The sequence below is a fragment of the Haliotis rubra genome, unplaced genomic scaffold (genome assembly GCF_003918875.1).
Source record: "Haliotis rubra isolate DU_JTF1 unplaced genomic scaffold, ASM391887v1 Scf190, whole genome shotgun sequence".
Lineage (NCBI taxonomy): Eukaryota > Metazoa > Mollusca > Gastropoda > Lepetellida > Haliotidae > Haliotis > Haliotis rubra.
The window spans coordinates 1,161,787-1,184,329 of NW_025765892.1; the positions used below are offsets into that span (position 1 = coordinate 1,161,787).

Consider the following 22,543-nt stretch of genomic DNA (forward strand, 5'->3'; position numbering starts at 1 on the left):
AGGAGTGACAGGATTAGAATGTTCTGTATCTCAGCTACTTTCTGGAGCTGGTACACCAGAGACCGCGATCAAGGTTAAGGAGTGACAGGATTAGAATGTTCTGTATCTCAGCTATCTTATGTTCTGTATCTCAGCTAATATCTGGAGCTGGTACACCAGAGACCGCGATCAAGGTTAAGGAGTGACAGGATTAGAATGTTCTGTATCTCAGCTAATACAGGATTAGGAATGTTCTGTATCTCAGCTAATATCTGGAGCTGGTACAGGATTAGAATGTTCTGTATCTCAGCTAATATCTGGAGCTGGTACACCAGAGACCATGATCAAGGTTAAGGAGTGACAGGATTAGAATGTTCTGTATCTCAGCTACTATCTGGAGCTGGTACACCAGAGACCATGATCAAGGTTAAGGAGTGACAGGATTAGAATGTTCTGTATCTCAGCTACTATCTGGAGCTGGTACACCAGAGACCATGATCAAGGTTAAGGAGTGACAGGATTAGAATGTTCTGTATCTCAGCTACTATCTGGAGCTGGTACACCAGAGACCATCTCAGCTAATATCTGGAGCTGGTACACCAGAGACCATGATCAAGGTTAAGGAGTGACAGGATTAGAATGTTCTGTATCTCAGCTAATATCTGGAGCTGGTACACCAGAGACCATGATCAAGGTTAAGGAGTGACAGGATTAGAATGCTCTGTATCTCAGCTACTATCTGGAGCTGGTCACCGCGATCATGGACAACAGCACACAACCTGGTCAATCTGTGTAATGTCCTTCAGAGTCTAACGTGAGCATTAGATACTCATGGCACATCATAGAGTACCCTTGACTGTATCTTCCCCAAATCGAGGGAGTTAACTCACTCTATTTCACAGTCCAGTTACCACCCTTGCCCAACTAAGCTGGAATTTCATGTATCAATCTTAGCACCAGATGCCTTTATGAGCCACGTCCCTCCTATCTGGTCCCTCCTATCTGATCCCTCCTATCAAAATATAAATATATCTAACAACAGTTTGTAAATACAATGTCCACCAAAACGTAAAGTTCCAAATTCAACTGTGTGTGTTCTTGAGTATTTCTGTACTGTGAATTTGCTGGAACTAGCTTCAGTGATTTCACACTGTTGTGATTTCAGTGTCAAAATCCATAGTTTATAATGATGTGTTAATGTTTGCAGCACGTTTCATAAAGATGGATGAAAATGTTTACAACTGTCAAGTACAATCAAGCAGTATACAGTAGGCAACCAAGATATAGTCACGATATGACAATGTGCTGTATGCCAGGATTGGTCAAGTACAAACTTGTCCTATAGTAGTGCATGATGATCATCATGACCACATGACAATGAGAACATGTCACTCCATGTCTCACTTACTGATGATTAATTAAATCGGGCTGTTTCATGCTAACATGTCCAAACAGGGTTCCTTCAAACTCGAATATCTAGTCAGAATGGTCAATATCCAGGTCAAAAGGAAACAAAATTACTTGTCACATGTTTTTACTTCCTCTGTAAGAAACAAAGTCATTATTATCATCAATATGTCTTGCTACTTTTGAATATAGAAGACACTGAAGTGAATGTATTTATCATCCACACGAATTATTCCATATTTTCAGTCTGTAAACAGTCACCATTGTCAATAGTACAGCCAGCTGAGTTGGTGATGTCACGGGAACTGGTGGCAACCAATGACAGAAAGTCCTTAATTTGCGTGCCATGGCACAGAAGAGATATTTTCACTGTTTCCAGACAACATGCCTACAATCACACAAACAATATTCACCATAATTCATTTCAAGGAAAATGTAAAAAAATCTTAATAATTAAAATTATTCAGAACATATTTTTGCACAGCATCAAACTATTCCTTGGTGGCACTCTCATACTCACAGCTTATCATTGGTGCAGTCATTTTGAATGCCAGCGCACATGACTGGAAATCCTGTTCTGTATTATAACCCAATAAACACACTGAAATGACATAATTGTTGTGACGTTCTAATTGAATCATAAAAAGCTTATTTATTTTCACAAAGGCACACCCAAATTATCTGTCTATCCTCCCTTCCAACATCAGTCCAGGTTCACACACTCAAACAAATGTCTTTGCATTGTTAACAGGTTTTTGTTTTGACTTTTTGGGGCAGAGTCTATCCCAGTTACACTCACTCTCTGGCTTCTCTGAATCATCATTTTTGCATTTTGTTTTGCTTGTCTTGCTCGGTTTACCCCCAAAATATTTAAAACATTTGTCTGTTCCCCCATCACAGCATTGGAGCAAAGCAAAACATAACAGTGTTATACAACAGGTCATTGTTAGCAAACTGAATATTAATATGTTTTGAATGTCAGTTCAACCAAATCTATATTTCAAGATGGTCTTGAGACTATCAGACAAATCACCGGGTCATGGTTAATGTTGCTGTATACAAAACAGTAATACCAGTCGACATGAACATTGTGGTGTGACTTCACTGCCACAGTATCTCTCACATCAGTTTTATTGGATCTCAGTGCTGTGGGAGCTGCTTTGTGATGAGATCATAAACTTTGATGTTACCGAGCTGAGTGGTCACGAGCTACGGAGATCCTCACATGATCACAGGATATCTTGGTGACATTCACTGCAGTGAAGCATGTATACATACTATCTGCATTTCCATCAGTAAACAAACATTAGAGAATATAAGTATTCCAACTAAATCTATATAAGGCAATTACATCCGGTGTAAAAATGTTCGTGAACATCTCTACACAAACTACAAGCTACATTCAACATGTCCAGGTAACGACATGGCAGTGGTCCAGCACCTCCACCCATGGCATGATATTTCATACCTGTTACTGACAGACAGGAAACCAGACTGACCAAATAATGTCACCAAGATCAGCTTTACGAATGTATATATTAGTGGTGTTCCAATGATGAAAAATAATAAAAAATCCATCGAAAGAAGGATTAAAAATAATTATGGATTGCAAAACACATATTTTCGATAATTGGAATTTTTTGTATTAGTATAAGACACTTGAATGAAGTAACTAACCATTAAATTTGACGAATTTTCACGAACAAACATGCGCTCAACAACGTAAAGCTATTCGCATTGTATTCATAGTTTCATATTCATCACTACAGTAAATATTACTGTAACCTGTCTATGAATAAATTTTACATCTATCATGAACGTAATGAGACATAAATATTTGTTCTTGCATGTGTGTATGTCACTGCATGACAGTATTAGTTATAAAAAAACATTAATTAGAAAAAACCTGCAAAAAACCCTTAAAATTGGTGATCACATTGAAAATGTACATATTTCGATTATAATTGATAATCGTTCACCACAAGTCCTCCGATAATTGATAGTGGATTTGGTTTCCGATTCCCAAGACAAGTATACATTTATTTTAGCAGGTTTAGAGACTTCCAACATGGCAGGTGTAAAACTATAACCAAGCTTCATATTACATTAACTGGTAAAACTGTTAATGTTGACATCATGAGAACCCAGCCATTTACCAGTCAGTAACTCCATCTATAAATCTAAATACTAAAAATACTTTGAAAGCTTTTAAAAAACAAGTACAGTTTCTGAGCACTCCAGATTTCAGTCTGAATATAACAGCCTAAAACCACCTGCAGTCACAGTCAAGTCATAAAATCAAACTAAAAGGCAACAAAATATCACAAGATTCCCTCCATTTCCATAACACAGGGATGGCAACAGGGAAATCTATTTTCAGCTAAAAACGTAATATTGTGTCATCGAATGGGGATCAATTTGAAATAAAATCGGCAGAAATCTGCGAATTGGAGGAAAACTGCCATCCCTGATAACAATGCTCCATGCAGTACAGTCACGCCGACAGTCACCCTTCATCTGCTCCAAGCCTCCATGCAGTACAGTCACACCAACAATCACCCTTCATCTGCTCCAAGCCTCCATGCAGTACAGTCACACCAACAATCACCCTTCATCTGCTCCAAGCCTCCATGCAGTACAGTCACACCAACAATCACCCTTCATCTGCTCCAAGCCTCCATGCAGTACAGTCACGCCGACAGTCACCCTTCATCTGCTCTAAGCCTCCATGCAGTACAGTCACGCCGACAATCACCCTTCATCTGCTCTAAGCCTCCATGCAGTACAGTCACACCAACAATCACCCTTCATCTGCTCCAAGCCTCCATGCAGTACAGTCACACCAACAATCACCCTTCATCTGCTCCAAGCCCCCATGCAGTACAGTCACACCAACAATCACCCTTCATCTGCTCCAAGCCTCCATGCAGTACAGTCACGCCGACAATCACCCTTCATCTGCTCTCAGTTTCCATATAGGACTCTCACAGTTATCGCACTCCATGGCTTTCTTGAGCAGAAGGATCCACTCCTTTGGATCCATTCGAATAACCCGAGGTCTCTTCTCCGAGACCCCTGCCAGCCTGAATGCATCAGGGCCACAGCTTTTGTAAAAGACAATCCCTGAGAAAATGTTTCTGCACCGGACTTCCACAACATAAGTCTGACATACCACTGATGTACAGTGGAATCGGATGTGCACCTCACCTGCTATCTCCTCCCTCGTTAACACACTGCCATCACTCCGCAGCCATAACATGTCTTCCTGGACACACTTCATGATCTCAGCATGCAGTTCTAACCTCTCCTCTGGCATCAGAGTGATGCCTTTTGCTATATTATAGCCTGTTTTGTAGCCCTGGCTTACCACCCCATCTGCAGAAGCAGCTGCAGGAGGTGATCCCATTGTTCCAAGTACTGAGGGCACATCACTTTTGGCATTTTCAACACCCTCTTCATGATTCCCATTTCCTTGAGAAGAGTCACAGTTGGCAGAAACTCCAGATTGTGTACATGTGGAAGTTGGTTTTCTTTGAGCATTTGATTCCTGAGCTGATATAGAAATATCTTGATTCTGCTTAGTTGCATTTGGTACCAAATTTGAATCTGTAGAGTGCCTGGTGTCTGATGTTTTTACGCCATCACATCTTGTACAGTGCTTGTCTAATTCTATCTCTCCTTTCTCATTTCCAGAAACAAAATGTAATCTCTGCAAAGAAGAGATGTGTGTGATCACTTCAAACCCAGCGTCTGAAACATGTGGAGTTGCCACACGAGAACTTCCACAGTCACATGTGTTCACTGCACCGACAGGAACATTGGCTGCAGTCAGGTGAGAGCTGGAATCAACTTCATCTTTGTCCTCTTCTGTCCCTGCCTTCAAACCATGTCCTTTCTTTTTCTTCTTCTTATTCTTCTTCGAACTCTTACTCTTTTCCATCACCATCACTATTTTCTCCTCTTCGATGCCACAAAAGAAGGAGCCTCCGTTCTTGAGTTTGGTAAAGGAGGTCAAGTACTCCAAGAGATGTAGCTTCTCCGTCAACCTGAAGGCAATCCTGTAGGCCAGGGACTTGTCCGCCAAGCTTGGATGATCATGAAGATCCTTTACAAGGTCCTTTTCAAATAGTCTCTTGAGTTGAATGTCTCGACTCTCATATAGATCCACCCTTTCACCTTCAACAAACTCACAGTCATCCATTGGCTCATCCGGGAAACAAGGCTGAAGGTTACTCTTCCACAACAGTCTGGAGATCTCCCTGGCCTTGGGTCTTTCTTTGCTTCCATCCCATGTGACAAGAGTATTGAAGTCTTTTGTTGATACTGATGATGATCCTTTCACACTCACGATGATATAGTCCAGGTAAACTGTCTTATTATGCGACTGCCCATGTTTATCTACACAGGTCTGTTGCTCCATATACCAGCGACGATCATAGTTTTCAACATACATTGTGTCATCTTCTACCATTCTGCTCAGCTCTTCACCAACCTTTTGATCAAAGTCATCAAGCGATGGACCTTTTTCCACTGATTTTTCTGTAACATGGATGATTAAGACACCACCTCTCATGTTCCGCAAACTGCAGACTTTCCTCAGGAACTCATCCTTGAAGATCTTCACCTCCTCCCTACTTGCATCATAGCCTCTGCTGCTCTTGCTGAACACGCTGTACTTGGCATGCATCTGCAGGACAATCTTCTCCCCGTGAAATCGCGATTCTAGCATCTCAGTCATGTGCTTATTGCAATAACTGCAGTCCATGTCTGAAAGAAATCATTACTGTTCACATACAGAGCAATGACATCATGACTGTTCACATAAAGAGCAATGACATCATGATGGTATAACATACAATGACATCATGACTGTTAACATACATGACAATGAAGTGACTGTTCTCATACAGAGCGACAAGAAGACAATGTCATCAATATCCCAATGGTAAAATACTCTTCATGAATATGTCAACTAGTTATGACTATGTGAAATTTACAGTTTGATGTACCTCAGTAACGTTGATATAGAGTGGTACTGTTGAGTTATGTCATTACGTTCTTGGATACCCACAAGTGGAAAGAGAGTACTGAAAGGTTTTTAGGTTCTACTTCAGAAAGGATCACTACCACCAATTTCAGACTTGCTGCCATGGAAATGCAAAAATCATTTTATCCAGAAATCAAAGACTACCAAAAGGCACCACTTATTTATGTGCAAAGTTTCGTGAAGAAAAAATGAACGGTTTTAATGTTCTGCTCCGGAAAAGAACACCAAGACAAATTTCAGTTGAAGTCAAACTTCTTGTCCTGGAAATGCAAAAATGATTTTATTCAGAAATCCAAAGCTATCAAAAGGCACCCGTAGTTCACCACCAGATCTATCTATGTGCCAAGTTTAACGATTATAAAGAAGCGCCAAAGTCAAACTTGTTGCCATGAAAACACAAAAAATTATTTTATTCTGGAACCCAAAACAACCAAAAGGCACCAGCAGTTCACCAGCAAACCTATCTATGTGCCAAGTTTGGTAAAGAAATATTGAGCATTTTTAATGTTTTGCTCCTGAAAAGACGAATTTGCACGGACAGGCGGAGGGACGGAGTCCATTTTAATACACCTCGCAAAATGCATTGCGGGGGATAATGACATTATGACTGATTAACATACAGAGCAATGATATCAAGACTGCACGAACAGAACAATGACATCATGACTGTTCACATACAGAAAAATGACATGATGACTGTTCAAATACAGAGCAATGACATCATGACTGTTCACATACAGAGCAATGACATCATGACTGTTCACATACAGAACAATGCCATCATGACTGTTCACATACAGAACAATGACATCATGACTGTTCACGAACAGAACAATGACATCATGACTGTTCACGAACAGACCAATGTCATCATGACTGTTCACATACAGAGCAATGACATCATGCCTGTTTACTATACAGAACAATGACATCATGCCTGCTTAACAAGAAGAACGACATCATGACTGTTCACATACAGAATGATAGCATGTTCACTCACAGAACAATAACATACAGAACCAAGGAATCGTAGAAAAAAACTTGAGAAGAAACATTAAAGTGGTTGGAGCAGGAATGGCTGAAGAAAGATGGACGCAGGTGGGGCTAGAGCGGCTGATAAAGGACAGACTTGGGTGGTTCAGGATTTGAGGAAGAAACATGGAGGTAGGTGGAGCAGGGTTTGAGGAAGAAACATGGAGGTGGGTGGTTCAAGATTTGAGGAAGAAACATGGAGGTGGGTGGAGCAGGGTTTGAGGAAGAAACATGGAAGTGGGTGGAGTAGGGTTTGAGGAAGAAACATGGAGGTGGGTGGGGCAGGATTTGAGCAAGAAACATGGAGGTGGGTGGGGCAGGATTTGAGGAAGAAACATGGAGGTGGGTGGAGCAGGATTTGAGGAAGAAACATGGAGGTGGGTGGGGCAGGATTTGAGGAAGAAACATGGAGGTGGGTGGGGCAGGATTTGAGGAAGAAACATGGAGGTGGGTGGGGCAGGATTTGAGGAAGAAACATGAAGGTGGGTGGGGGAAGGATTTGAGGAAGAAACATGGAGGTGGGTGGGGCAGGATTTGAGGAAGAAACATGGAGGTGGGTGGAGCAGGATTTGAGGAAGAAACATGGAGGTGGGTGGGGCAGGATTTGAGGAAGAAACATGAAGGTGGGTGGGGGAAGGATTTGAGGAAGAAACATGGAGGTGGGTGGGGCAGTACTGGAAGAAGAACATTGAAAAAGGTGTGACAGGACTGCAATAAGAAACATGGAAGGGTGCCAAGACATGACGTGCATGACTGAGATCGTCAATTGGTACATCAGAATCTGGTCATCAAAGGTAGACACTCATTTTGTTTTGCTCCTTGGTAACCATCACAACCACTCAATACCTGAGTGTTGAAGTAATCTCATAGAAGAACTACAATGGTCTTATACTCACACAGCCAGGACGAGTCCACGAACACCTCATCATCAGGTGGGTCAGGCGGGCTGGCAACACAAACAATCACAATGTTAGGATACCTCACCTCCATTAGCAACTCATACAGGTAGGGGAATTTATGGATTTCAACTTCTGTAACATTAGGAGCATGATGTTTTGGAGTATTATTTTTACTCCTTTATCAAGTGAATGAAAACAAGGAAGCAGATAGCTATATTTGTCTACATCTACATGTGAAACACTAAGGGTGACAGGGAAACAAAGGTGGACATTTAACAAAGGCAGCCAGGAGCTCACTGACTGCTTGATGGCAATGTACAGTTGAAAGCCAGATGCAAAAAACTTTAATTAACAACTCATACAAACATTTGAAAGATACTCTGTCAAAAGTTTCTATCATAAGTTTCAAATCACACAAACCATTCCCTATCAAACAAGTGGATTTCCCATCTGTCTTACTACAAAAGCTCATGTTTAAAGTGGGGCTGGAACCGGGTACTTCAGTATGAGGCGGGTAGGAGCATAGCTTGAGTAGAAAAATGTTACTCGAGTACTCTCCAAGAAGAGTTATCTCCCCTCTCACTCCATGTGTAGTGTCAGCCCAAAGTGGCAGAGAAATCAAGCTCAAACATTTGCGCATATTTCAAGTGGGTGAGTGACTTGGGTATTACGCCGCATTTAGCAATATTCCAGCAACATCACGGCGGGGAACACCAGAAATTTCCTAACTATGATTATGAAGATATTTCAGGAACACCGTAGATTTGAAGATAATCGGGATGTACGTAATACGTACGCTGAATACGTAATCCCCCGTTTATCTGAACTAAGGGCCCAGTAGCATTGCGTCAACAATGATGCAAGCTTCTAAATTGACTGCATATGTTTTAGATAATTTGTGTGTCAAATACGCAGGTTTTCTGCGTCATGGCCAACACTGAGTATTCATAATTCATCTACTTTCAACACATTCTCACAGCCCACGTCTCTTCTTATACAGTCTCTAAACATGCAGGGCCACCAAAAACTCACTACATATTTCAATTGTATCAATTCAACTGAAATTTATTTTCACCAGTTTCAAACCTAAATTCTATTTCTTACATTCTTTAGTAAAAAACATAGAATACTAAACTGGGTAATACCAATCTTACCAAATACGTAAAATAGAAAGTTAGATACCCAAACTATTCTGCCTTAAACTAGATCAAGCTTATGAAAACAATATTTCAGTGTTCTGTAATATGCAGGCATGGAAGAGCCACATGAAAACTACTTTAAAAACATTAAAAGTTCACACATCATAGTAATTGATATGAACCTTTTGAATTCTGCACCAGAAAGTTTACACAGTTGTCACAAAGACCCATGATATAATTTGTGAAATTTTACTGGAAGTTATATGCAGTGTCATTGAATACATTGAGAGTGTTCCATATTTGTTAGTGAAAATAGTTGTAGCAGTATGTGATAGGTGTGCGCTTTGGTGTTAAACAGTGTGTATTACAGCTTCATATATTGATAACAAGCTACTGTGCCAGGGCTACAAATAAGGGGCATACATGCGTAATGTACGCCTCAAAATCAATTAAGTACGACATAATATAAGATTTCAAGCGTATGTGTACGCACATAAATACCTTCGTACGTCTAACATTTAATTTCCGTGTGTATTTTGTGCAAATGGAAATCTATTTCGGATAAATACTTGTTCAGTTTCTTTTGCGAAACACGATTTGACACATAAGGAAACCCCGACAGTAGGAATCCCTTGCGTTGCCATGCAACGATATGCGTCACTATTTTTCGATTGGCTTAAAACTACACTGTTCCTATTTATATCCAGTCGGACCTGACATTTCGCGCATCACACGGTCGCTCAGTTATTTCTCACGCGTCTTCAAAAACAAATACATGGTTGGAAATAGTGATCGATGAATTGTCCAGACAAACCACATCAACTCGCTCACACAAAAACATGTCAGTACTCCTTCAAAATTCTCAGTACACCTCCACTTGCAGTATGATGTGTAAGTACACTCAAACCCCCAAAAGTTATCTGGAGCCCTGTGTGCTATACCAGTGTACATGGATGTCTTTCTGGGCTATTAGCTCTTTAAGAAATATAAGAAAGTGGATTTACGCAGGTCTAGTTTTTAAAGGAGGTAGTTACGCAGTTTACATCTGTTGCTAGCAACATATTTTTGGTGCAAAAAGAATGATTTAGAGAGAGAAGTGACTGACACATGGAAGCAGAGATGCCAACCCCAAAGTGTTGGAAATAGTAGTTTCAGGGATCAAAATTAGTAGTTTGACCATAAAATGAGTAGTCAACTAATTTATACCTAAAATCATGATGGATTCTGAGATGATATGCCAATTATCATGAGTGAAGCTTTAATTTCACATACCTCCAACAGCAGATTTCCAAATTTTCAGCATTACATGTCTTCTTGTCGTCTCTTTTTGGCAAAAAGTATTTCATCGACAAAAATATATGTTTTTGTCTATAGATCCGAATTTTAATGAATTTTCGTCAAATTTCATAGAATTTCTAGTGCAATCGTATTGGCATAGTTTGAGGCTTAAATTCGTAGCGACTACGATAAAATGGTAGAGGTTGGCATGTCTGATGGAAGTCTTTAATGCAGGATCGTGGAATTTGACAAGGAAAGTTATTTGATTACCAAAGAGGCTCTATGTTCCTTAAACAATATGTACATCTATAAATATACAACAGGAAAGGTGCATGTCTGATAAATGTAGATGGCAGGGACTGAATATCTTCAACTCTAGGTTAACATAGTGACAATAAATGAGAACTACACAAAACTTCACAGAGCCAGTGAAAACAGTGCAGGAAGATTACACAGTAATCGGGTCATGTCCAAGACAACAACAGGGGTTCAGGAAAATTCTCAATCCCTTCTTCGTGTGTGAGCAAAACATGACATAAGGCCTAAAAATAAAATAGGCTGTGGTTCTGATTACCCGACCGACCCTTGAATTTTGGTGCCGACCCTTGTTTTTTTAAGAGGTATGAATAAAATAAGCTTTCAGATACCATTGTTTTTTCCTGGCAGCAACAGACATTGGTCATTCTGATAGAGAAAGTCAAAAGGATGGCCACAAGCTTGATTGAATAAACAATTACACATTGATAAATGTGTTATTTGTTCGTACTTTACTTCTAAAAACAAAAAGTGAAAAAAATAGAATTCCTACCTACCTACCCTAAATTTTAAAGACGTGTAATCGGAACCACATTTTTTTGGTTTGGCCTAAGACAACAATGTGTGAGTGAGTGAGTGAGAGTGAGAGTGAGAGTGAGTGCATGAGTGAGTGAGTATGGTTTTATGCCGCTTTTAGCAAGATTCCAGCAATTTCAACAGAAATGGGCTCCACACATAGTACCCATGTGGGAAATCGAACTCGGGCCTTCACTGTGATGATCGAATGCAATAATCACTGGGCTAACCCACCGGCCCCGACAACAATGGTTGAGCAGATACAGCACTACAGACATGATTTAATTTGGGTATTGTCCACATTTTCCTACAGTAGTGTTTCAGTTAGTAGGGTTGGGTATTGTCCACATTTTCCTACAGTAGTGTTTCAGTTAGTAGGGTTGGGTATTCTCCACATTTTCCTACAGTAGTGTTTCAGTTAGTAGGGGTTGTTTCAGTTAGTAGGGTTGGGTATTCTCCACATTTTCCTAGACAGTGTTTCAGTTAGTAATTTGGGTATTGTCCACATTTTCCTACAGTAGTGTCTCAGTTAGTAGGGTTGGGTATTGTCCACATTTTCCTACAGTAGTGTTTCAGTTAGTAGGGTTGGGTATTGTCCACATTTTCCTACAGTAGTGTCTCAGTTAGTAGGGTTGGGTATTGTCCACATTTTCCTACAGTAGTGTCTCAGTTAGTAGGGTTGGGTATTGTCCACATTTTCCTACAGTAGTGTTTCAGTTAGTAGGGTTGGGTATTGTCCACATTTTCCTACAGTAGTGTTTCAGTTAGTAGGGTTGGGTATTGTCCACATTTTCCTACAGTAGTGTTTCAGTTAGTAGGGTTGGGTATTGTCCACATTTTCCTACAGTAGTGTTTCAGTTAGTAGGGTTGGGTATTGTCCACATTTTCCTACAGTAGTGTCTCAGTTAGTAGGGTTGGGTATTGTCCACATTTTCCTACAGTAGTGTTTCAGTTAGTAGGGTTGGGTATTATATTTCAGTTAGTAGGGTTGGATATGTGGATATGTGTTGGCGTATTGCAATATGTATTGCATTCTAAGATGCCTAGCGGTTAGAACAATAAAAAAACAAAACATTATCAGACAATAAAGGTATAGTTTTTTGATGACGTAACAATTGAATGACGTTATCCCATCACTGCGCCATTCTAGTGTGCCCCCTCATAATCGAATTAATTTACATTACGTCACAATGTAAGTGACGTCACGATGCATGTCAGTTGTCATCGCCTCGTACCGCCTCCTACAGTAAACTACTCCGTTGCATCCCATTTCTTGTTTTGCAGTTGCTTCACGCAGCTAACATCACTGGTGGAAACATTACGTTTATGTTTTATGATGGTTAAAATGTGTCAATTCGACTCACAAGTTTTCAGCGACACAGTAACGTTCGCAATGTTTACATTCCCACAATGCAATCGTGGAATGTCCCTTGACTACTCAGCTTCATCTGGATGTACTGATCTAAACTTACGTTGGTAGTAGAAATGCGACGTTCATATTGCCCCATATGGTTTACGTTAATGACAGATGTAATTAAAATAATTCAGAGAAAAGTCGAGAAAAACTGTCTGCAGCGGTGTCCGCCATATTGGTTGGTTTATCCCTAAAATGAGTGCCGGTACCAATCTATTTTTATTTATTTATACGGTTTAAAAGTCACGCAAATGCAATTATATGACCAATAAACATTCTCAAAACTATTAATGTATAATAATATCAAGAAAATACAAAAGTTATTTTTGACTACATCACGCGAATTACCGATCATGGTCATGAAACTTGACGATCACCACAATATATCGTATTGTGAATTGCAATATACCGGTTAACCGGTATTATCGCCCACCCCTATCACTTAGTAGCACGTTCCCCATCCTGTCATTTGGCAAGTGCAGTGAGAAGTAGGTGTTTTCTCCACAGGAGAGCTGCATCACTTACCATGCTGATAACACACGACATCAACCTACGTGTACCATGTTCTTCATGTGTTTCAATGCAGAAATCATTTTGGACCAATGTGTGGACATGGTAATGGGCCATAATATAAAGCTGGCATCATTGAAAGTTTGAGACAATCGGGTCCAGTACATTAGTGAATATTCCATGACTGAATACACTTATTAGCTGCGTACACATACATTATCCTGATCATCATAATATATTTTTTAATTCATAATATTGACACTGCTTGGGGATTTGTTCAAGGGGTCGTGGATGCATAGTCAGTGGAATTCTTGTCCACATCATTATCAAAGGCCCAGATAAGCTGCGTATCCGGGTAAAATACACATAGAAAAATAATTGTTGCGTACCAATTACGCATTTAAAATGTTAAATACGCAAAACGTTTATAACAAATGCGTACGGAATATATTTATAAAAATCGCTTGCGTAATAAAAAAGACATCGACTTGTACTGATAGTATAGGACTAGTGTTGTACTGTCAGTATTGGATGAGAGATTTTTTTATGAAATCATTTCCATTATATTTAAGTTGGTTTTGATTAGGTATGATATAAGGCAGGACATACCTGCTTAGTAAACTTACTCAATGACATAATACTTAGGTGAGTAAAATGACTGAAATACGCACATATTTGAAAGCAGTGGGTAACGGAAAATGAAATACCCACTCAACATTCACAATACCCACTCCAAAAAAATACAGTGGGTACAGTACCCACATGAGCTAAATCTTATCTGGAGCTCTGATTATGTCCTAAATGTTTAAAAATAGTCACCACAATTTACGGGGCAGAAATCACTACGCCATGACGATATCAATAATGTCTTACTCCTGGGAATCTGAAGATGCTTCTCCTCGTTGCCGTTTACTGTGCTTGTGGTCCGTGACACTGTCTGGTAGTGGTCGTTTTGTGCCAGCAGATGGCGATTCACACATGGTGTGGAGTCAACAGCATGACGACAGTGAGCCTAGGAAACAAGAGCAAATTAGAGCCAGCTTACACAGGACACATTAAAGCCAGGTACAGACAATGTAAAACAACTGGGGGACACTCTACTGTCACCACAGTAGGCTAGCTAGGTTTGATGGAAACGTGTATCATTAGGCAGGCTACATAAGGCCCCCAAAAATAAATATGTGTGTTTACGGTTTACCGACCGAGCGACCCAATCACAAACTTCCCGACCCTAAACCATTTTTGTTCGTTTTTTTAAAAGACAGCGAAACATGTTGCTATTCCAACAGTATGTACTCCCCAATGTTGGGGGCGACCATATGTGACCTGTGCTCACTTACTCCTGTTTTTCATAAAAGGTGAATTTAGAAAGTGTTGATGCTTCAGTTATTAAAATTTTAAACTGGTTTCCCTTCTGTTCTTTCAAAAAGGTGCCTGATTACATAAATATGTGATTTTATGAAAAATATGCGAGTGCATTTAAAAAAAAAAATGTAAGAAAAAGATAAACCCTCCCTACCGACCCTGTTATATAATTTCATGTTACCCTAAACACACATATTATTTTTGGTGCCTAAATGTACCTTTAGCAAAATGAGAATACAGAAACGCACTCTAGCATGTGTCCATACTGCATTGTGCTACTTTCTTCATCAGAACTGCCATACAGTGGAATTAGCTGCATTGTGCTACTCTCTTCATCAGAACTGCCATACAGTGGAATTAGCTGCATTGTGCTACTTTCTTCATCAGAACTGCCATACAGTGGAATTAGCTGCATTTGCTCGCGGTATATGAGAAACGAGCTGACACAGTATTGAGTATTTCATGATGCACAAGACCACTCACGATAACTAGATGGGAATAACTACATATATAGTTTCGTGTTTTAGTTGCGGAATACGGACTCTTGCCCTGTTTATGGTACCGGGGACATTTCTGCATTTTGACTTCCTTTATGGTACATTTCTAAATATAGAAACGAACCTGGGTTACAAACCAGGGATTTACAGGACGCGAATTCCTGCGTCCTATAAGTATGAAAATTGACAATGGACGCAACGTAATATATATAAGCGCATCCACAGGGACGCAGAAAAGTCCAAATACTTTTGTAAAAATTCCAATCAAGTAACAATAAGTTATCACTGAGTTTGCTACTAGCTGGGTTATGGTATCATTTGTAATTTAATTACTGTAACAATTAATGTGTTGATCATGATACACAATACAATAACAGCATTAATAATAATAATATTTAAGTGTCTGGGACCCCCATTTTGTTGTCCAGGACCCTAAAAATTATATGCTTGAGTCCCAGGGACCCTCAAATACAGGACTCAAGGTAAATCCCTGACAAACCTATAGTAACTGTGTCAACCCTTCAGCTTTATCAAGTGTTTAGCTAAGGTAACTCCTGTAGCAGAATGGGACACCAATTCCAAGAGTTTCAAGTGACACTATGTCTGTCAGGTAGCCATGGAAACATTTAGGTTCATCTATATTTGCTCATTAATTCCCAGAGTTTCACATATTACTGTTGCATATGCTTCAAACACCATGTATTTCCAACATCCAATGAAAGTCCATTAAATGATGAAATTTGTTCAGTCTAAAATTGCATGCAACACTGGAATTCAACAACCAAATTCAACACTGTATGTAAGAATAACACACTTTCATGACATTACTATCTCTAAAGAATAATTATGGATATATATCAAGTGATTGTTAGAAAATAACATTGACAGAGTTCAAACCTGTATGTCAGTCTAATGGAGGTAATTCTCATTATGTCTTATCAATCCACATGATCATTATGATGGTAAAAGAATATGCTTGAAGTATGAATTAAGATACACACTGTCGTAAGGAATGTGTATAGAGGCACTCTTCAGACACAGTAATATTAATCATGTTAATACAGAGTTCCAGATAAGATTTAGCTCATGTGGGTACTGTACCCACTGTATTTTGTTTGAGTGGGTACTATGAATGTTGAGTGGGTATTTCATTTTCCGTTACCCACTGCTTTCAAATATGTGCGTATTTCAGTCATTTTACTGTTCTGCCTTATGTCATGTCATACCTAATCAAAACCAACTTAAATATAATGGAAATGATTTCATAAAAAATCACTCATCCTATACTGACAGTACAACACTTGTCCAATACTAACAGTACAACTTGATAGCAATCGATGTCTTTTTCATTACGCGAGCGATTTTTATAAATATAGTTCGTACGCATTTGTTTCAAACTTTATGCGTATCTAACATTTTTAATGCGTAATTGGTACGCTACAATTATTTTTCAATGCATAATTGGAGATTTTCTATGCGTATTTTACCCGGATATGCCGCTTATCTGGGCCTCTGTTAATATTCTCATAAATCATACAATGTTATACAGGGGTACAAATTCAACAGCAGACAAGGAGGGTAATTTTGTGCTTGTCATGGCTCTTAATCTTCCATGGGTGACCCAACACTGCACAATCCATGCCATATCACAGCATGATGTCTACAAACTGCCCAGATAATATCCTTATCAGCAAGATACATAAATCACACCGCAACACACAATGCTCTCCAGACAGTGGATGTCAGTCAAGGTGATGAAAATGGCACCAAACTACCGTATTCCAAATCACAACAGACACTGTCATCCTCAGGTGTTTTCCTACTCCAATTGTTTTTGTTCTAATTCACAACTGAGCAGGTTCGAGAAGGTTTGGAAGTCTGTGTGAACTTTGGGCAAGACTGTAAGTGAAGTAGCATCCTTTATACAATGTTGCAGTTCCATTGGCTTGTATTTTCTGAGTAGTTTTAAATGCAAACGTTACTGACAGATGGATGACAGAGGAGCCACAACATACACTGCTCACTTGAGTAAAATCATAAAAACACGGACAGTTCCTACTGAAAACAGTACATACTGCACAGTGGATATCTTATACTTACATCACATCAACAGCAGTTATTGACAGATCCTCAATAATACCTACAGCACATCAAGAGCAACTATTGACAGATCCTCAATAATACCTACAGCACATCAAGAGCACTTATTGACAGATGCTCAATAATACCTACAGCACATCAAGAGCAGTTATTCACTGATACTCAATAATACCTACAGCACATCAAGAGCAGATATTGACAGATGCTCAAAAATACCTACAGCACATCAAGAGCAGTTACTGACACATGCTCAATAATACCTACATCACATCAAGAGCAGTTATTGACTGATCCTCGATAATACCTACATCACATCAAGAGCAGTTATTGACAGATGCTCAATAATACCTACATCACATCAAGAGCAGTTACTGACACATGCTCAATAATACCTACATCACATCAAGAGCAGTTACTGACACATGCTCAATAATACCTACAGCACATCAAGATCAGTTATTGACAGATCCTGTATAATACCTACATCACATCAAGAGCAGTTATTGACAGATGCTCAATAATACCTACAGCACATCAAGAGCAGTTATTGACAGATCCTCAATAATACCTACAGCACATCAAGAGCAACTATTGACAGATCCTCAATAATACCTACAGCACATCAAGAGCAGTTATTGACAGATCCTCAATAATACCTACAGCACATCAAGATCAGTTATTGACAGATCCTGTATAATACCTACATCACATCAAGAGCAGTTACTGACACATGCTCAATAATGCCTACAGCACATCAAGAGCAGTTACTGACACATGCTCAATAATACCTACATCACATCAAGAGCAGTTACTGACACATGCTCAATAATACCTACATCACATCAAGAGCAGTTATTGACAGATCCTCAATAATACCTACATCACATCAAGAGCAGTTACTGACACATGCTCAATAATACCTACATCACATCAAGAGCAGTTACTGACACATGCTCAATAATACCTACATCACATCAAGAGCAGTTACTGACAGATCCTCAATAATGCCTACAGCACATCAAGAGCAGTTACTGACACATGCTCAATAATACCTACATCACATCAAGAGCAGTTACTGACACATGCTCAATAATACCTACATCACATCAAGAGCAGTTACAGACACATGCTCAATAATACCTACATCACATCAAGAGCAGTTATTGACAGATCCTCAATAATACCTACATCACATCAAGAGCAGTTATTGACAGATCCTCAATAATACCTACAGCACATCAAGAGCAGTTATTGACAGATCCTCAATAATACCTACACAGCACATCAAGAGCAGTTATTGACAGATCCTCAATAATACCTACAGCACATCAAGAGCAGTTATTGACAGATCCTGTATAATACCTACAGCACATCAAGATCAGTTATTGACAGATCCTGTAAAATACCTACATCACATCAAGAGCAGTTATTGACTGATCCTCAATATCACACTACCTACAGCACATCAAGAGCAGTTCTAAGATGCCTTGCAGTGAGAACAATAAAAAAAACCCAACATTATCAGACAATAAAGGTATAGTTTTTTGATGACGTAACAATTGAATGACGTTATCCTATCACTGCGCCATTCTAGTGTGCCCCCTCGTAATCGAATTAATTTACATTACGTCACAATGTAAGCGACGTCACGATGCATGTCAGTTGTCATCGCCTCGTACGGCCTCCTACAGTAAACTACTCCGTTGCTTCCCATTTCTTGGTTTGCAGTTGCTTCACGCAGCTAATATCCCTGGTGGAAACGTTAAGTTTATGTTTTACGACGGTTAAAATGTGTCAATTCGACTCACAAGTTTTCAGCGACACAGTAACGTTCGCAATGTTTACATTCCCACAATGCAATCGTGGAATGTCGCTTGACTACTCAGTTTCATCTGGATGTACTGATCTAAACTTAAGTTGGTAGTAGAAATGCGACGTTCATATTGCCCCATATGGTTTACGTTAATGACAGATGTAATTAAAATAATTCAGAGAAGATATTTAATCCTAACGTAAACCGTCATCAAACTGTTATCATTTGTTTTTTTCTGGTAATGTTCGTCTTAACTTAGGGGGGCAGAAACATCAATAGAACAGCGAGCCTGTTAGCCTTGTGAAAGGATTCTTAATTTAGGTCACCGACACCGTCGTTTGTTTTCTGCCTTAAATTAATCGTAATTATCCTTAGAAAGTATTAAATTTGGCATCTTAGAAAGCGTCCTCGTACTTTAACTATAATAGTTCAGGGCGAAAGTGTGCTTTATTACACTATACATGGTGGTAGAGCGAACTGTATTTCTTAATTATTGACTGATCCTGAATAATACCTACAGCACATCAAGAGCAGTTATTGACTGATACTGAATAATACCTACAGCAGATCAAGAGCAGTTATAGACAGATCCTGAATAATACCTACAACACATCAACAGCAGTTATTGACCGATCCTCAACAACACCTACAGCACATCAAGAGCAGTTTGACTGATCCTCAATATCACAATATCTACAGCACATCAAGAGCAGTTATTGACAGACCCTGAATAATACCTACAGCACATCAAGAATAGTTATTGACAGATCCTGAATAATACCTACAGCACAAAAGGGCCTACCTTTAGAATACAGCACCTCAAACTTTAAAAATACGTCATAATACCCTTTTACGTAATGTAATGTGATTTTGTTCGAAAGCACGTTCTCGAAACAATGCCCTATGACGCCTGCATGGCAACACGGTTGTCTAGCTCAGCGAGTGCGTATAAGCTCCGCTCACTGGTGTTTCATCTCTACTAGCTATGTCATTGCATAAGCCCAACGATGTTGAGAGTTTCCAGTAGTTGTATACAGGCGGATGCGCAATTTTTTGCAAGCACCAGTTTGAAATATTTTTCTTTTTTTCACTAATACGCTCATATTTATTTGTATTACGGGGTCCTGAGGTGTTATGTTTTGTGTATTATTGTATTTTGGTTTTTAGATTTAGCGAGAATGCGTTACACCGGTCTATATTATATATATTCGATTATTCGCAATTTTGGTCAATGTAATTATTTAAATTATGTAAATATATTTTATATTTCGGTTTCTAAGTAACTATTAAGTCTAAATTATTTACCAATGTGAACTGACATACATATATATTTTTTTCATTCAGTAATTTGCACCCTCGTGCCGTCACTACACATGCTCATGTCTCCCTCGTTCCTTAGTGTGATCCACATTATCCTTACAGTGTTCCCTACATCACTTTTCTGTCCCAAAATCACCGATTTATATAAAAGCGTGTCATTCATGCATGCACCGTGAAATCTACGTCTGACGCCTGACGTCAACAACCCTTTTCAGTTTGAGGCATATCGGCTCATTCCACGCCACACGTTATCTTGTAGATTACGGAAAGGGACGAGTGTGCCAAATGGCATCGGATCCATTCGGCAATTGTCTGTAGATTAAAATCACGAGACATAAAGTCTACCTGTAACCTTCGTAACTCTCCGTGACCTATTTGACTTTTTCCGTTCATTTTTGTGACGTCACAGGAATGACTTGATAAATTTGCACATTGTGCAACAGTGTGGACGTAGCTCAGTCGGTTAGCTGTCGAGCTAACAATCCAAAGGTCGCGGGTTCGCGTCCGACGGGTTCTCACAAACTGGTTGCTTGTCTTAATGACACGTGACCTATGGCAGAGATCGTCCTCACGAGAAGTTGTGGTGCTGTATTCTAAAGGTGCTCCAAGAGCAGTTATTGACTGATCCTGAATAATACCTACAGCATATCAAGAATAGTAATGGCCATCAGTCATTTCAATCACTGACCATGACCTCTGTCATCGTTAACGGCGACATTTCGACATAAATTCTAATGTCGTTGTCGAATCTATGTCGCAACTTCGCCTTTCACAATAAAAGAAGTTGTATATCCATAAAAATTGTCACCATTGTCACTTACTCCCTTGACGACATTATGAATCTAAGTCGAAACAGCCGTAACAATAAAAGAAGTTGTTTGTAATCATTCTTAATTATTGGTGTTCCCCTGAAATCCTCGTGTTTGGTCAGATCAGAGCTGAGAGGCCATATAACAGTAAAATGTGGCTAGAGCAAGTACTATTCCTCCATTGAGACTGTTCATAATTTATGGTTTGGTCTGAGGCTGAGCACGTGACACAGGTCACGGTCATGACCTACATCAGTGACAAGCCTTGATTTATCTGGAAGATAATCTCAAACCTGTCATGGAAACTACGCATATTACTGTGTGTATCTTTTCAACGATTCAACGATCAATAACGAGATCAGAGAAGAAGTAAAATAAACTGTCAAATGGATGTCATGCGTGATATCCAGACAGAATCCACCGCTCGAGACGGCACAGGTAGTCCACCCCGGCTCGTTGCAGCCGGTGAAGATCGGCCCTCGATTAGTCTGTATGGAAATGAAACACTTACATTTGGCGATTGTGTTCGCTGGCAAAATGTTGGACAATTTCAATCTACACAATGATCATGTCTTGTAGAGAGCCAAATTCACGTCATATCCGTGTCCCAGCCTCCTAAACATGGCGGAAGGTTTTACGTGGGTTATTTTTAGATACATGGGTTTCGACCCGTTTTGACCTGAATAAGGTTATGTTACCCTCTTCTTTATCAGACTTTGCAGTTTGTGGCTGTAGCCTTCCAATTTATTCTAATGTCCCCAACTGCTATTTATATATTGACAAACACGTTTAATTTAAACACAACCTTTGTTCCAACCCGTAACTTATCTGACTGCACGACTTTGTGCACGTGCCAACTGGTACAAACTAGTACACTCGCATTCTTCTACACAGGGGACATAACTTGGGATGGTATGGAAATGGTTGATTCAAGTCTCTGAGTGATATTTTCCATGCGATTACTTTTGGTTTGATAGATACAACACATATCCTTCCGGTATTTAGGTGGTGGTGGGGTTACACATTACATTACGACATTTGATACAAAGCGAGCTTCTTCAAACTCTGACCACAACTGTACGTGTCTACCGGGGGGTAGCCTT

General features: G+C 39.6%; 1 protein-coding gene across 2 annotated transcripts; it reads right to left on the reverse strand.

Annotated features, from left to right (window-relative positions):
- Positions 1 to 1,096: 1,096 nt before the first annotated feature.
- Positions 1,097 to 22,055, reverse strand: LOC124274410. Of its 2 annotated transcripts, XM_046709785.1 has the most exons (5): positions 21,952 to 22,055; positions 14,410 to 14,548; positions 8,362 to 8,411; positions 4,594 to 6,153; positions 1,097 to 1,774 (listed from the first exon to the last, which is right to left on the reverse strand). In XM_046709785.1, exons 2-5 carry the CDS (start codon positions 14,514 to 14,516, stop codon positions 1,719 to 1,721), a joined length of 1,773 nt encoding a protein of 590 aa, XP_046565741.1. In that variant the 5' UTR covers positions 14,517 to 14,548; positions 21,952 to 22,055; the 3' UTR covers positions 1,097 to 1,718. The 2 variants fall into 2 exon arrangements, with proteins under 2 accessions (XP_046565741.1, XP_046565740.1); XM_046709784.1 differs by having other exon boundaries at positions 1,097 to 6,153.
- Between the last annotated feature and the right edge of the window lie 488 nt (positions 22,056 to 22,543).